Source organism: Prinia subflava, chromosome 10 (assembly GCF_021018805.1).
Source record: "Prinia subflava isolate CZ2003 ecotype Zambia chromosome 10, Cam_Psub_1.2, whole genome shotgun sequence".
Lineage (NCBI taxonomy): Eukaryota > Metazoa > Chordata > Aves > Passeriformes > Cisticolidae > Prinia > Prinia subflava.
The window spans coordinates 19,479,570-19,495,864 of NC_086256.1; the positions used below are offsets into that span (position 1 = coordinate 19,479,570).

General features: G+C 35.2%; 1 protein-coding gene across 4 annotated transcripts in view; it reads right to left on the bottom strand.

Annotated features, from left to right (window-relative positions):
• COL11A1 (collagen type XI alpha 1 chain) overlaps positions 1–16,295 on the bottom strand; it is a 131,741-nt gene that overhangs the window by 107,737 nt on the left and 7,709 nt on the right. For all 4 annotated transcript variants that reach the window (XM_063407633.1, XM_063407634.1, XM_063407632.1 and 1 more), the window contains exons 2-4: positions 8,770–8,937; positions 4,567–4,780; positions 2,002–2,164 (exon numbers count right to left, since the gene is read on the bottom strand). In XM_063407633.1, the coding sequence (XP_063263703.1) occupies positions 2,002–2,164; positions 4,567–4,780; positions 8,770–8,937 (545 nt within the window). The remainder of the gene's footprint in view (positions 1–2,001; positions 2,165–4,566; positions 4,781–8,769; positions 8,938–16,295) is intronic.

Below are 16,295 nucleotides of genomic sequence, written 5' to 3' on the forward strand. Positions count from 1 at the left end.
CCTTTTCCCTCCTTCCGCAAGTGACAACATCCTCAGAGAAAAGCAATTTTAACTCATTCTAGCAAATTCTGTAAAGTTATATCCTTGTGTTCATTTTGACTTCACACAAGTTTGACTTCACACAAGTTTGACTTCAAGAAAAATGCAGGGCTATTTTTGAGTTTCTTCAATTAATCTGGTAATTCTGATTTAAGTGCTAATTTCAATTTGCTAAATTATGTCTTCATCCAACTTTACTGACTCTTGCAACAGTTGCTTACCAAAAAATAATTGTGTTCTATCACATCTCTTCCCATCTTTTAAGGTACATGATAAAATAAATATCTCCTTTATGCACATATCATAAAAAATATTTCCAAACAGGTATGTATGATAATTTCAGCATCCCTGAAACTTCAGGCAGATATTTTTATGTAGCAACTGGACTGAGTTAAACAAACCAAACATCGATGTTTAGCTATTGTGCATTTCCTTGCTTGACAACTTTTAAAATGCAAACTTTGCAAGAACATGACAGACCCTGCTGCTTTTGCTTCTATTATAATCTAAAATCACATGGAAAACACTAAAGAAAGAAATTAGTTTATTTACTTTTTTTTCCTCTGAATTCTTTTTTACTTATGCATGTTCACATTGCACACATTTTTGAGTTTATTGTCAAACACAAATATTTGGGAAGCTGGTTTCTCACCTTAGAAAGAACTATAAATGAAAACTTAAAGTAATTGTCCCATTGGGAAACAAACAAAAAAAAAATCCTTGTCACATCCCAGATAGAGGCAACTATGGAAATCACCTTCAAACAGAAATTAATGTTCCTCAGATGTGCAAACTGTACTGGGGACTACAGGTGAATTAATCTGAAAACACTAAATATATCATACTGGTTGATCCACTAAATCACCCCAGAAACTTCCATATTCAAAAGCCCTCGAATTCATCATGTCCATGGAAAACAAAGATAACAATGCCACAATGTTACACCCAAAATTCCTATTTCTCCTCTTTCTACCTATGCGGCTTCTCAAGCATATGTTCTGCTTAAAACTGGAATTAAAACTGTGGACATTTATAGAGCACAGATGTTCTGTAGATGAAATAACTACCAATCTGTAATTTCTTATTTTTAATTTTTAATTTAATTTTTTAAATTTTAACCATATGTATATGTATATGTACATGTACATTTATATGTATATGTATATGTACATGTACATGTATATGTATATGTATATGTATATGTACATTTATATGTATATGTATATGTACATGTATATGTATATGTACATGTATATGTATACGCATGTGTATGTGTATATGCATATGTATATGTATATTATAACAATGTTATAAAAGAAACTCAGTGTGTATCTAAGAAGCTTCATAATTATTCTGTAAAAATAATTATTGACATAAGCATTCTACCCAGAAAGGCCTCATGATTGGCATTTACTTACTTCCTTAAACGCATTTTACCCTTCCTATATGTACTTCTTGGCCAGTAAATGATGGAAACATATATGTCCTTATTGCCAAAGTATGTTCCATTTACTGGAAAGAGTAATAAGTGGGATAAACACTATAACAGATTCATATTACACAGAAAACTTTCCAGGTCCTTCTCCCCTGCTCTCAAATACTGTTAGCACACATATATCTGCAAATGTTTAAGAGAGACAGAAAGACAATGATTCAGTCTCATACTACAAAATTTTCCTGATTAATTCTCCCAAATATCTCAGGTATCTCAATATTAGGCAGAAAGACAAAAAAAGCAACTCCCTTCCAGATGCAACAAAAAGGACAGAAAAATGCACCAAATCTTCCAACAATACTCTTTCCTGTTTTACTTCTCTTTTATTTCAGCCTGTCCTAACAGGTTCTATAAAAAAAGTTTCTACATTATACCAGCATTTGACTTAAAAGATTATTCTGGTTTGCATTAAGCACCTCACTCAATACAAAATAACTCAATTCCATTTGTTCATTATTGATTTGTACCTCAAAAACTTCTTCATCCAGAATTCTGGTTCCAAACACAGTGATGCCATTGGTGTCCACAACTGTTTTGTCACTTCTGTCAAGTGGTTTTGTAGCTTTTTTGTTACAGTCAACAATCATTGTAACACTCTTTTTCTCCACACTGATAGCTACTCGATGCCACCTATTAAAAAAACCCAAAAATAATTTGACTGTAATTTATGTTTTTAAAACTACTTCATCATGTTCTTATCAAATCAGTTTATAGGAGATGGTGCGCCAATTATTTCATAGATAAAATTTGAAATGTCTCCTTTTATTTCTTTCTTTTATACATACACACACAAGTGTACAAAGTGTTTTGACTATTTGCTGTATACATTCTGTCCCTCAGCTCAAAGGAGTCTGATCCATAGCTCATTGTGAACACCCTCTGAAAGGCGAAGCTCAGGATGACCTTCTCTGCAGCTTTAACCAGAGAACACTACCAAACTCAAATTAGAAGCCAGTGCATGGTTTACATTTTAATAGACTGAAAGATCTGACAGCAGATTCTTTTTTATGAATCTGTTTTCCAAATTACTTGTGCAAATATAATTAACCCAGCAGGTTATTATTTACAATTTACTATTTTTTCTGTGTGATCAACCACCAAAATTTTATCATGTTCTTTTGCATATTTGAAGGCATCTCATAGCTATAGATATTTTCCAAATGCATACAACTGTTCCAACATAGATAATTTTCCAAATAAATATATATTTATAAATACTTGGCACTACTCCTGCAACAATAGCCCTGCTACATAATATTCACCAAAAAGTGAATGAAGTGATTCAGAGTACTGACAAGTGACTTTATTTTACAGACATTTGAGAATAAAGTTGTGTATGTTTTGCCCAACTCTACTATGTTCTTTATGAATAATCATGGCAGGCTACATTAATTTTGTGAACCTCTCTGCTATGGCAAATGTTTAAGAATGAAAGCAGACCACTCTGAAAATCAGCATGGAGCAAAAGGTTAAAGAATCTTTGATAGACCAGGGCAAAAAATATAAAATATGTAATGCAAATGACTGGTAAGAGAAAGGCTGGAATCAAATTATTTTAGTTGGCATTAGTGGCGTTATGGGTTGCCTAAATCAGAGAGAAAGCTTAGATCATTGTTACAAAGAGTGTCTGTGTATCAAAAGGAACACCTTGAAGCTAATGGAATCTGACTGCTAAACAGTATCACTGAGCCAGAACTATAATTCCATGTTTTCTCTGGAATGCTGTTAAACACTATCATTATAAAAGCAAACTGGCCATGCATCCTCAAGCACATTACACTGTTCACACTTTTTAAATATATCTCAGTTTGAGATGAAGATTGTTGTCCTAGATCCTTCATAAAATAGCCGAGTCAGAAGAAAATTGTTGGCTTATCTTTTCAAAGTGTGTAGAAGCTGAAAGCATGAAATCATAGCTCACTATGCCTAGGATTGACTCCAGTTGATTTAGAAGTTGTATAGTCTCACTGTAGGAAATTGTACCAAACCAAGTTCATTTTTGTTTCTTATTTTTTGCAAGTTTATCAACATTTTGGAGGAAATTCTATGTCAAAGCTTTATTATTTAGCAAAAGTCCATTAAAAAACCTGTTTTTTTGTTTTGTCACTCCTGCTAGGGAAGTGAATCAAGTCTAGGTTTCATCATATAATTTCAGTGTCTGGTAATACTAGGCCTAGCAGACAATTACTTTCCCCCCCTTTTTTTTTTCTTCTTTATTGCTTTATAAACATATTTCATTATAGTCCAATTTTTGCCCTTCCTTGCTAAGTTGTTTTCTTCCGCATTACTAAAATTTATTTTTGTGTATCTCTGAAGACTGTGGCTACTCCTCTTGAACTGCAGCACAGCAAATAAAAAGCCTTTGAAAGGATTAATGTCCTTTTACAACCACTAAAATGATATTCCCAAAGAATGATTGCTTGTCTACAAAGCTACAAAAAACTAACTGTGCTACTAATGCAACAGGTGTTTGAGATTAATTCATTTATTGGGGGTGCAGTACAAATCCTTGCAGCACTTGGGATTTATTGTCCAGCTTATTCTTTCCTGATTTCCTTTTACATAGAATTTCCTTATACATAGATATCATCTATTATTTTATTTATCTGTTGGTTTGGCTCAGGATAGAAGAAATACTACGCTGTCTTGTCAACTTGTCTTCACGCTGCCTACAACCTTCAACTGGACCAGACATTTCTTTTAGTATGGCTATTCCTTGAGACTTTTTAAAAACAGCTTCTTTGTATATTTTACAAGAATCTTCATAGGTTTAGTTTGGGTCAGATTAACTTCTATGACTATTTCCTTGATTTATAAAAATGGCAGATAAGAAAGGTGGTTTGTTTCATTTACAGCTGTATGCACAATCTGGAGCTGGAACTGTACTCTGCTGCAAAGCTTCTCTACACCAGTCCACTAGCTAGAAACTATGTTACTGACTTATCAAAATGCTTAAGGAAACTGTTTGTAAATAGCTAATCACATATACAGTGGTCTGCAATAGGTTTTCCATTTTTAAATTTTATACTTACTTGCCATCAGCAATGTTGACTGTTCTGAAAAGAGGATAGTCTTCTGGGGCAGGTTTTCCATTTTGGTCTTCAAACAGGAAGACAGGGGACCTACCAACTTCAACACCTACTTGCTGAATTCCTTGTTCATTGTAGATAGACAAAAGGAAAGACTGAATACCCTTTTTAGGTTTTACTGTCATTAATATTGAAAAATCTTCTGGAAAACCTCCACCTGTAAACAAAGGGATATATACAGCTATAAATTCAGAAAAGATGAAACTATTTTTACATTTTTCCTATAAGCACATAGGATCCAGTATACAATCAAAAATGAGTACATAAAAAAGTATATTAGGAACATTTTCTATGTCTTTTTTTTTTTCCCTTTCTGGTCTCATTTTGACTCCTGAAAGATATACCTTAATGGTTCTTAAAAACATAACTTGCAACTCATACTGTCATAGAATGGTTTGGGTTGAGAGAGACCCCAAAAGGGACCTCAAAAGGGACCTCTCGTGCCACCTCCTGCCATGGGGGGATGCCACACACTAGACCAGGTTGCTCAGGGTGCCATGCAAACTGGCCTTGAACACTTCCAGGGTTGGGGCACCCACAGCTCCTGTGGGCAACCTGTTCCAGTGCCTGACCACTCTTGAGTAAAGAATTTCTTTGTACCATCCAAAGCTGTGGTCTCCTCTTCTTCTTTAAAGCCATTCCCCCTTGCCCTATCACCACCTGCCCATGTAAATAGTCCCTACCCCTGTTTTTTATAAACCCCTTTAAGTACTGAAAGGCTTAAGAGTACTTAAAGGTTACTGAAGGACCCACCCCATAATGAGGTGTACTCAGAGCCTTCTCTCCTCCAGGCTGAACAAGCCCAGCTCTCTCAGCCTGTCTTTGTAGGAAAGGTGCTCTAAATCTGTGAATTCATGTAATAACACAAAGTATGACAGAACCACGGTAGTTTCACATTCACTGCTTTTTAAATTCATCTTCTGTTTAGCAACCTTCTAATTTAAACATGTGCACTACAATTTCACTCCACATAACAAACATCAGTACCATAGCAAAGAAGACTCCCAGGTACTTCTGTAGCCCTTGGTAACAATTTATTTCAGTTTCTCTCTCACAACATATATTTGAATCTTTCTGGAATTATATTGTGCATAACATTAAAAAAATACATAACTAGTTCTCTTTAACAGGAGATTTAAGCAAAATCAAAGAATATTACTTTTCAATTATTTCCTGAGGCTTTCCTTTTGAAGTAGAGATGATATATCATACACTGTTTCCACCTTTACAACTAAAAATAAACAAAGTTAAAAGTAGACAAAGTTTATAAAGGAAGTACTGAAGTACTGCTCCTGTTGAATCTTGTGGTAAATCTGCATTTCACTTGATGAGAAACTCTATTAGGCTTAACAACAAACAAAGTTTAAGACTGAGATTCTAAAATTCAGAATATGCTCTGGATCCATGTGGCTTCAGCTGTAATTTGACATACAAAAAATAGATGAGAATCTGATAATAACATTGGCAATGAATATAACTGCAGCTTTGTGTGCAGGAGAGTGGATAAAATGTTCTTAAACATTTTAATATAATAGTAGAACAAGTTTTAATAAAATAATATCTTGTGGTTTTGGAATGAATTAAAGCATGTAACGATTCATCAAACTCTGATTTTGAAATTTCTTCTTCCAACAGAGAAAATATTGTTTCCAAGACAGGTATTGCGGGGAAACTCCGAAGATTCTAGATTCTTCCTTGAAGACAAGTTTCGACTTCCTGAATTACAGTGTGTAACAAAATGTCTAGAATTTCCCTTGCTCCTTAGATGACATACTACCCTTCTAAACCAGAACCCCCTGGTCTTACATTTTTATTTTATCTGCTGCAATAATACTCTCTTTGCGTTCTACCCCTTTCTAACTTTTTATGGAAGCTTGTTGAAACACTGTAGTGTCTAAACATAGACCATGTTTATACATCATTTTGACATCTTATTTTGAAGGGATCAAAGCTCAACAGATAGGAAACATTTCATTTACTCTGGTGAGTCACTGGTGAAAGTTTTTCATGACAGGGTAAAGCTCATTAAAGTAAACTGTACATTATAGGTTCTGATGTCACGGCAAATAGATGACCAAAAAATGGAAAAGAAAGAAGATGACTGTCAACACAGGCCAAAGAAACTATTAGAAAAGCACTGAGTACCTGCCCTATCTGCACTGTTAATCTGAAAGAGAAGTTGAAAGTGCTTAAGGCAGGTGATACTAATTCAGCTTGTCTGGGCATGTGCTCTTCAAATCCAGAACATCCTTGAGGAAAAAGTGAGCTATTTAGAAAGGTGACTGAAAACGAGTCATGTCCCAGCTCAGTAGTTTCTGTGATCGCTGCTATGACATAATATTCTCAAACATTTTATCTGGAATCTCTTTGGATAATCAGAAGAAAATTTCCTCCAAACACAGCTTTGGTTGAAAAAGTCAAAAAAGAAATGACATTTTAACATTAAAACTATATATATTGCACCTAACATGTAAAACTATACGCATATATAGTTCTTATATATATCTGGACATATATCTGGAATAGTGTTCAAAGCCTTCTCAAATACTTTTAAATTTCTTGTTAATTGGAATGGTTCTATTTGAACAGTAACTATGGATGCCAGTAAGAATTGGAGGGAAGATATCTAGAAAAGTCTTTTTATATATCTGGGTTACCATTCCTTTATGCTTTTGTAAAAGATAACTAAGAGATGTACAATAACAGCACCACAGAAATCTAAGCAGTTTACATATCACAATCATATAATGCCTTCTGGTTAGTGAAATAAATGTCCATTATATTCTGCGAATTGGTAAATAAAATTAATTTTTTAAAAGATGAGGAAATTACTGGATATAGTAGTTCCTGATAAGTTACAGGAGTTAGATGGAAGCAAGGATGGGACACATTAAAATGTGTATTGTTTAGCTGAAATGATATCTCACAGCTTGATCTTATCTTGGATATCTTCTAGTCCTCCACTGCTATGGAGCACTAACAAAAATCACTCAAATTTCTTTGAGGATAATCTAAAAAATGAATATTTCTAGTGGTGAGGAGAGAGGATGCCTGTTCCATAAGATTGAGAAGGAAGTAATTACCATAATCACCTCCAAAAATGGTTTTGATGGTTTTTTACAACTGTAAAGGATAGCAGGACATTTTCCATTAACTTAGTTGAGATGATATATTAAAACTCGACAAACTGTATTAAAAATAATATAAATATTATAACTGCAGTGAAATTTGCTTTGATCTTCTTCCATCAATAATAAGTGATGAGTTAAGGGAATGTGTAAGTTACTCTTGAACTGTGCATAGCTGTTGCTCTGGGAACACATTATTATTACAAAATAAAGCATGCTAGACCCTTTTCTGGATCTGAGTGATATCTCTACAATTGCTACTCTGAAGGACAAAAAAAAGAAAGCATTTTTCTTTGCCACTTCTCATCTGTATGTATTCTGTATGACTTCTTCTAACTCTACATGATGTGTCAAAACATAAAATTTAAATGCTCTATGACTTTGGGTTTTAATATTCTTACTATTATTTTCCTCAACAGTTTGAGTAAAGTGCCAAGTGATAGTGAAAGAATGGGAAAAAAGTCTCTCTGTAACATCCAAAGAATCTTTCCCAAAATTTGAATATTTCATTTTAGAGAAATTTGAGAGAATATGGAATCACAACTATCCAAAACTAGCCTTGTTTAGTCCCCCAAATACTCAGATATTCTGAGGTAATTCTTACCAGATGGTACTTCTGGGAATGATTTTGCAATGTCCAACCACAACTCATTTCTCCACTGCAGCATTACTCCAGGAAGTACAACTGCTCTTAAATGCACTACTGAAACAGGCAAAAACTTGCCAAAGCCACCGAATTAGGTTTCCATCAGATAGCTTCATGAAAGAACAAGTAATAGGACTTACAAGTCAATTCCAGCAGTGACAGAATTTGATGAAGAGCTTTATAACTGAAGCCAATAAAAACTGAATTATTTAGTGGATAGAGCCCATCCTGCCCTCCATATGCAGGCCCAACTCTAGGGATAAGAGAAGTGTTTTGTTTGACTGATGATGAATTATGTGCTAGGCTTTAGAGAACATAAAAACATATGCAGCAAGGTAATGTACAAAAGTAACAGCTTTCTGCCAATCTTACCTGGGTACAGCTGCTTTGTTGGGGCACTCAGCTGTGCGGTTTTTGAAACTCTGTAAGCAACATCCGATCCTTTTGAATTCCTTCTGTTTGTGCAAAATCCTGCTGTTCTTGTTACTCCTTCTGGAGAATTGTGAAATTCTAATGCTTTTAGCACATCAACGGGTTCAGCTGACAAAATTAAAAAAAAAAAAAAGAAAAAGAATTATTTATCTTGCATCTCCATGGCATGCAGCCTTCAAAAAGGCTTTTAGTTCCTTTGTAAAAGTATATGTCTAATCAGAGCAGTAGCTGCATCTTATTTTGACTTATTGCACATTACTCCTACACCATAATATTATAACAGGATTATTCATTTTTAAATATGTAAGAGTCCATCCCATCCAATGTGATTTTTATCATCAAACTATGTATGATCAAACTAATTTCAAACTACTTGCCTACACACTGAGAATCACCAATTGCAAATGCTGAGGGTCTTGCTGGTTGAAACTTCCAATACATGCTTTAAATGAGTCACTTCTGAGAGGTGGAACTGATCTTCAAAGTTTGCACAAAACTTTGAGAAGCATTCAGCTGCTAATAATCTGCTAGCATAAAATTGTCTGTTGCTAACATTAAAATATATTCTGATTACACATAACTGCTTTCTCAGACACAGAGGAATAAGGAAGCAGTTAAACTAATTTCACATCCAAGCTAGAGAAAGAAGTCCTACACCTGTAAGGACTGTGCCTACAAGGACTAAATGGACAGAATTGCAGTCTTTCATTATTTCCAAGTTAAAATGCAAATTTATACTTTAGAGATCAAGTACAATAAGATTGCATCTGTGCTCAGTGTCTAACAATCTAAAGTTGAAATCCTGTTATTGCGCTGATATTGATACAAATTAAAACAAACATAAAAGCCTGCATATATATAAAGCCAACAAAAAGCCTTAATTTTTAAAAGTTCTCCATGGCAAAAGTACTGAATGGGCAAGCACTTCAAGAGAGGCAGTGAGAGAAAACAGCATACTACATGTCTTTTCTCCTAGGAAAAATTAAGGTGCTCATTCTTCCTACAAATCATGGCTTTTTTAATGTATTTTTTTGACTGGAAACAGAAGTAGACTTTTTTTTCACTTGGACTAGTCCACAGTTTTTATGTTGGTAAACTCATAACCACTTTATTTGGGAAGACATAGGTTTAAATGACTTTCAATGTTAAAGCTGAGAAATGAGCTTGGTAAATCTTCACATTTTTGAGCTACACTGTGGCATTAACTATAGCTGATTTATTGTCTGTTATTCATTCATTTTACATGTCAATAAATATCAACTTAAGGTTGATATTCAATGTTTGTTGCAAGCTAACACATTGGAAATGAATATTACAGTACACACCTGAATTTCCCTAAAATCCACATATACTGCAAATTCAAGGAATTATGTTTAAACAGTCTCAAAAGAAAAGTTTCAATAGTGTGAAAACACTGTGGTATTAGTCTGACTTCTCTGTTGAGCATTGAAAGAAAAATTTTAATGGATATAATGCATTTTCTATAGTTCTGAAGGAATTGCCACACATACTGAAGGAACATTCTGAAGGAACTGAAACGTTTTTTTCTAGTAACCAACAGCTATTTTTGATGTACCTATATTAATTTGAACCAGTAATGTAGAACCAGTCACCAGAAATATTAGTAAAAATTTCAATTCACTGTGCAAGTCAACCCCTGCTACATTCTTTTATCATTTGCTCTTTTCTACAATTTGTACCAGATTCTTAATTATTTTTAGAATAATGGTTTTTCTTTGCCTGGCTGACTGGGAGACTATTCATCCATAAACAAGATTATTCATTACTCCCTGCTAGTTCTGCTGCTAAAAAACTTCCAGACAAGAAACAGAATAATAATAGGACAATCTTCAAACCACAGATTCCAAATAACAAGAACAAACATTCTGCTAATAGTCCACAGTTGACTATTTATTTATTTCCACAAACTGTGATTCACAAAGCATGAAATAGCACAACTAGTCAGTTTAAAATAATTATGAGAAATGTAATTTTTCATAGAAGCAACAAGTTATGTGAAATGACGAGTTATACAGAAATGACAAGTTACATAGAAATGACAAGTTACATGAAGTAATTAACACAAAAATGGTAATTAGTCTATTACCAAAGATAACATGGCTGACCTATTAAATTCATACAGATGACAAGTAACAGAAACTGCTTCCCTAATTTATAATAAAGAGTTCAGATATCCATTTTAGCCAACAAGTAAAAAGCAAAGTCCTTTAGAAGCCTTAGGTAACAGGAATGCCAGGCAGGAATGTATAAGGAGCATGAATCCTGCTGTGTCATGGCTGGGGCTACCGTATACAGAGATTTCTGCAGAAAACTCCTCTTCTTGCTTGTAGAGATTTTGTCTCAGGGGATTTCAGGATTTTTTTTTTTCTTTAGTTTATTGTAACAAGCATTCAGTAGGCTTGACAATGCTGCTATTACCTTAGCCTTAAAACTCTTGATGACTCACCGGGCCTGCTCAGATAACATGCTCAGTGCCTCTCCAGAAAGCAGCAGATGCTGTTCCCACAGAACACACACATGTAGGAATACAGTCTAAAATAAGCAGCTCTCAAAAAAGCACAGCTCAGGCCCAAGTGGTTACAGGTGACCTGCTCAAAGCGTAAAACACCATGAGCAGTCCTCGCACAGCCAACACTGCCTGCTTAGAGGACCAGAGGGAGAGGCAGGAAGGCAACTCATAGCAGGGAAGAGCAGAGTCTGTGCCTTCTCTCTGCCAGGGTCTGCACTGTTCAGTGTCACTGAGCAGCATCCTGACAGCTTCTGTTTCCTCTGAAAACTGCCTCTTCTCTAGCATGCTGCTCCCACATGATTTCTGGGAATGGTAAGCAATAACCAGAAGGAGCACCAGTGCTAAGAGCATGCAGTTTGCCTGTTTGTGTGGTCCACAAACTAAGATCTCAACTTGTATTTATATGGGGCAACATTAATATAACCCATATTTTGACAGGTCAAGGGTCTTTCATGAGACCTTCATTATGGTGCACAAAAGAGCTTGACTAAATGATTTTACCTTTCCCCAACAGTTTTCTCAAAAAGTAAAGAAAAAATGCAGACTAATGACATATAATGTAATGCTTTTATATCCTTCCAATTAGGTGTAAAAATTTCAGATCGCAAGGAAATAACAAATAAGAATCATGCAAACAGCTCTGTTCACCAGTTCTTGGGATAGAGGTAATTCTTCTTATGAAATTTGGATATCAGCTTTGAAAACGCAACTGTTTGCCGGGGCAATTTGACAAAATACAGGATTCAGATGTGGAAAGCAGGTTCCTTATGCAGATGTTTATGGCCATGTTGCACAGCTGCTGGAAGGCTAGAAGGCCACCTCTTGCAGGCAAGCCAGACGATATCACAAGACAACCCTGTGAAATGAAGCTTGTGCTCATTGGGGCAAGCCTACAGTCTGCAATCAAAATGCAAATTTCCACTCTGCTACTTTTGCAGAGGGTTACTCTGCACTAATGACTATAATGTAAAGTTCAACTGTGTTATGTCCTTGATTCAAGAGACTTCAGAGAGACATGTGCAGCTCTCACTGCCTCTGAAAGAGAGTGCAGCAGTCAAAGGCCAAAGCAGAAATACTTAAAAATACCGGGATTTCTGGAATGGCAAAGGTGAATTCTCCAAAAATTTCTTTTAAAAATCAGAATTGTGTGAGATGGGAACCTGAGTGTTCCAGTTTCTTTCAAGATACCAAATGATTAATCATTTAACTCCATCATAAGCTCTGGATTTTCAAATATAAAGACGGTAAAAGACACAAAGAAAAATTAGTTGGTGTCACATCTCAAGACCCAAAATGACTTGTAATTTCAATATTTAAAACTGTAGAGTCAAATTCTGGTCTTCATTACTGTGGTATGACTGAAGCAGATCCATTCACTTGGTGAGCTTTCCATATTTACAGTGGAATGGATCAGAACATTTGGTTCAGAGCATTTCATACTAAATATAACTCCAAAGCCGTATTTACTCTTCCTTTCCTTTCCCTTTAGTTTTCTTCCATTGGGAAACTTATGCAAAAAAATATCAGAATATCTCTGCTGGAAATGAAGAGGATTCACTGAAGCTAAGTAGATGTAAACTGGATTCTAGATCCCACTTCTACGCTGCAGGTCAGAGGAGAGTATCAAGCATCAAATACATGAGGGGAACTTCTTGTGTTTTCTGTTTACTTGGAGAGGCAGAAAATGCATGTAAAAATTTACTTCAAATTTTGGTTAGCATTTCCAAGCCTAGATATCCTCTACAGACAATGATATATTTGTTGTAAAGGCTATGACAATGCTTTCCATTCTATGAATTCATAACCCTATATTGTAAAAATAGAATGCCATTAAAGATGCAAAAAAGCCTGTAGAAATCTAGACTGCATTATTATCATGTAATCAGAGTTCAAAATACCATAGCTTTCATTCACTCCACAATATCTAAATTGAAATGGAATCTGTGATATATCATTATTAATAATACTGGTACAACACATATGGATCAAATTCTGTTGCCTTTTTATTGCATTACCCCTAACCATTACTACCATTGCTCAGTGTGGTGTGATCTGGAGTTAAGCAGAATCTGGTGAAAACATTAATTTCTGACATGCCTTAATGTCACAAATATAAACAAAAATTCAGTACTCAAGTTCAGAAGACTTGCTTCCTTTGCTTAGACTTCCTGACATTTGAGCTGGAATCTGTTACACAACATGGCTCTGCCTTTCTCTTGGTGGAAACTGTCCATGCAGGAGGGTCCCAGGTACCATAACAACACAGGTTATGATAGCAGAGAAAGGAGGGGCTGAGAAACTGTAGAGCAAGGCAGAAACTGAATTTCTTTCAACACAGAGCCTGTACTCATGATTTATTCAATGTGTGACATCAAGCCTCCTGCTCTTAAGGATGACCCCAGTTTTCAGCAAAAATTCTTAGCAATTCCCCCTCTCCCTATGCGAACACTAGAAAAGACATTACAAGAAAGGGACAAGTTGTAACATGCAAGAAAATTTGCATTGGAATGGTCATGTCTGGTTCATTACATTTGGATTTATTCAAATGTAGACAGTAATTAAATGAATGGTGCTTAGTCATATCTTGGTTTATGAAATATATATCCTGTCTGTAACTGAGATCATGGTGAACTTAGTACTCAGTAAAAGGCAATAAAATTCCTTGTTTCTGCTTCAGCAGCCACCATTAAATTTCTGCATTGTGACAAAGCCTATCTGACCCTACAAAGGCAAACTGCACAGAACCCAAAAAAGATGGATCAACAGTGCATCTAATGGCAGAAATATCATCTTTGGAATTACTTTGAATAAAAGAACAAAATCTATACACATTATCTTTCTAGCTACAATAACTTTTAAAGGTTATCTTTATTTTAGTCCCTTTGCAATATTGAAAATGTTTTGATCTACAACATGCTTTTTACAAAGTTTTACTCAGATCAGTTTAATGAGTGGCATTACTGTCAGTGTGAGGTTTATAAATTTTAGGCCATTAACACATACTGAAAATAGAGCTGTACTGTTTCACCTAAGTAGGAAGTTCATTCCTGTATCACCCTAAGTAGCAATGTGTATGTGTCAATAAATTGACACATAAGTATATGAAAAACCTGTTTCTGTTCTTAGCATAAATATCATCTTCCAATCACAGTATCTTACTAGTAATTTAAGCCTGCTTTAGTCAAAAAGAAATTGACAAGTTCTGCATCATATTCTTCTCATTCAAATAAAATGACATCAACACTTCATTGCTGGAAATTCTTTTTCTGAAGAAAAGATTTACCACATACTTCTACTTTTGCAGAAAGTTTTTTTGAGCTACCTAGGCTAGCTGGCTATAAGCCAGGTTTCTAACCTAGGTACTAAGTATTAAGAAGCAGTTTATGTGCCAATTCCATGAGTGGTTGCAATTCCACATTAGTGTGGATCTCACACGGTATTTCATGTCTTACTCAGATGTGAAGAGGTCACACATTTAGAGTGATCCTATCCCAGATGTATGCAGTGGTCCTCAGTACACTTGGAATACATACATGAAAATCCATTGCTCATGAATAGAGAAATTTTGAGTGAGCTTGATTATGCCTTAAAAGGTAATCGTGCAAGTCAGGATGGGACTATCTAAAGGTCCAACAACTTAAGTTTTCTTCTATTTAACGTGGAACATGCTGCAAACCACTTACAAGTTGCAGTGGGAATGGAACCCTGAACCTTTGCAGATAGGGTGTACCAAGCTTGACATCTGTTCTCTTCCTGTAAACTGTACAGCAAAGCACTTCTGAACTGCAGATGAAGGTGCTGGTGCCTAAGGACCAGCCAGTTCCAGACAGTTATTGAAGATAGGAAACCACTATGTGCATTTTCAGAGGGAAGGACTTCACCATCACGCCTCAAACTGGAACCCTCCAGGACTGACAGGAAAATGACTGCGGTGGCAATGTCTGGCTGCAAAATTCATTCCCATAAGAAATTTTCAAGGGGATGACTCATTTAGACTAAAATATGTTTATTCCTGTCCAATTACCTAATAAAGCAAAGAAGTTGAAATTCTATTATATTTAGATTTTGGTCTGTTAACTCCTGGATGTGAGTCTCAATTTTATGAGAGAGCACAGACACAATGATCCTTCCCTATTTAAAGGCTGTGCTTACCTAGATAATTTACAAGATGCTTCCAGATTGCCTAGTGGGGGACATACTTGGAATGCAAACAATAACAAAACTCAAAGAGGAAAAAAAAGAGGCAGTACTCTTTACTTTGCAGATACACCTTAGCAAACTGAGGTGCAACTCAGTGTTTGCTATACTTTTAATACCTATAGTAACTTTGCCTTTCCTTCTTTTTGATACAGTAAAGAGTACTTTTAAACTGCATTATATGTTTTTATGATATAATAAACAGATAAATTCTGGAGTTCTCATAATTATTCAGCAATGCACTTTTTTGATTGATGTGAAAGTGAAAATTTGTCAGTGTTCACTCCACAAAGAGCCTTTAAGAGTTACAATCAATAATTCCTAATTAGGGAGACACAACACTGGAGTAGACAAGAGCTTAAATTTCCCCAGCACTGAGAATTATAAGAGAAATTTAGGAAGACTAATGTTTCTAAGTTACTATTATTTTACTTCATATTTTTCCATGGAAATAAGCTTCATTCTGCCAGTAATCTGTTCCAATGGAACCACTGCAAAAACTAAAAGAGCCTTGAAACATTAATCTTCAGTTCTAAATGGAGTGTTTTCTCAAAGTTTAGTCCAGTTTTATGTCACTTTAACAGATCATTTAAAACCTACAAGCTGTGATGGCCTGGTAGACTAAAATGTGTGTATTTGCTGAGTACTAATGAAGGGACTCCTTATATTTGTGGACATGATTTTGAAAAGAGGCTACCTCTAGTTGGATTTCTAGGCATATATTTAAGGACCTAACTAT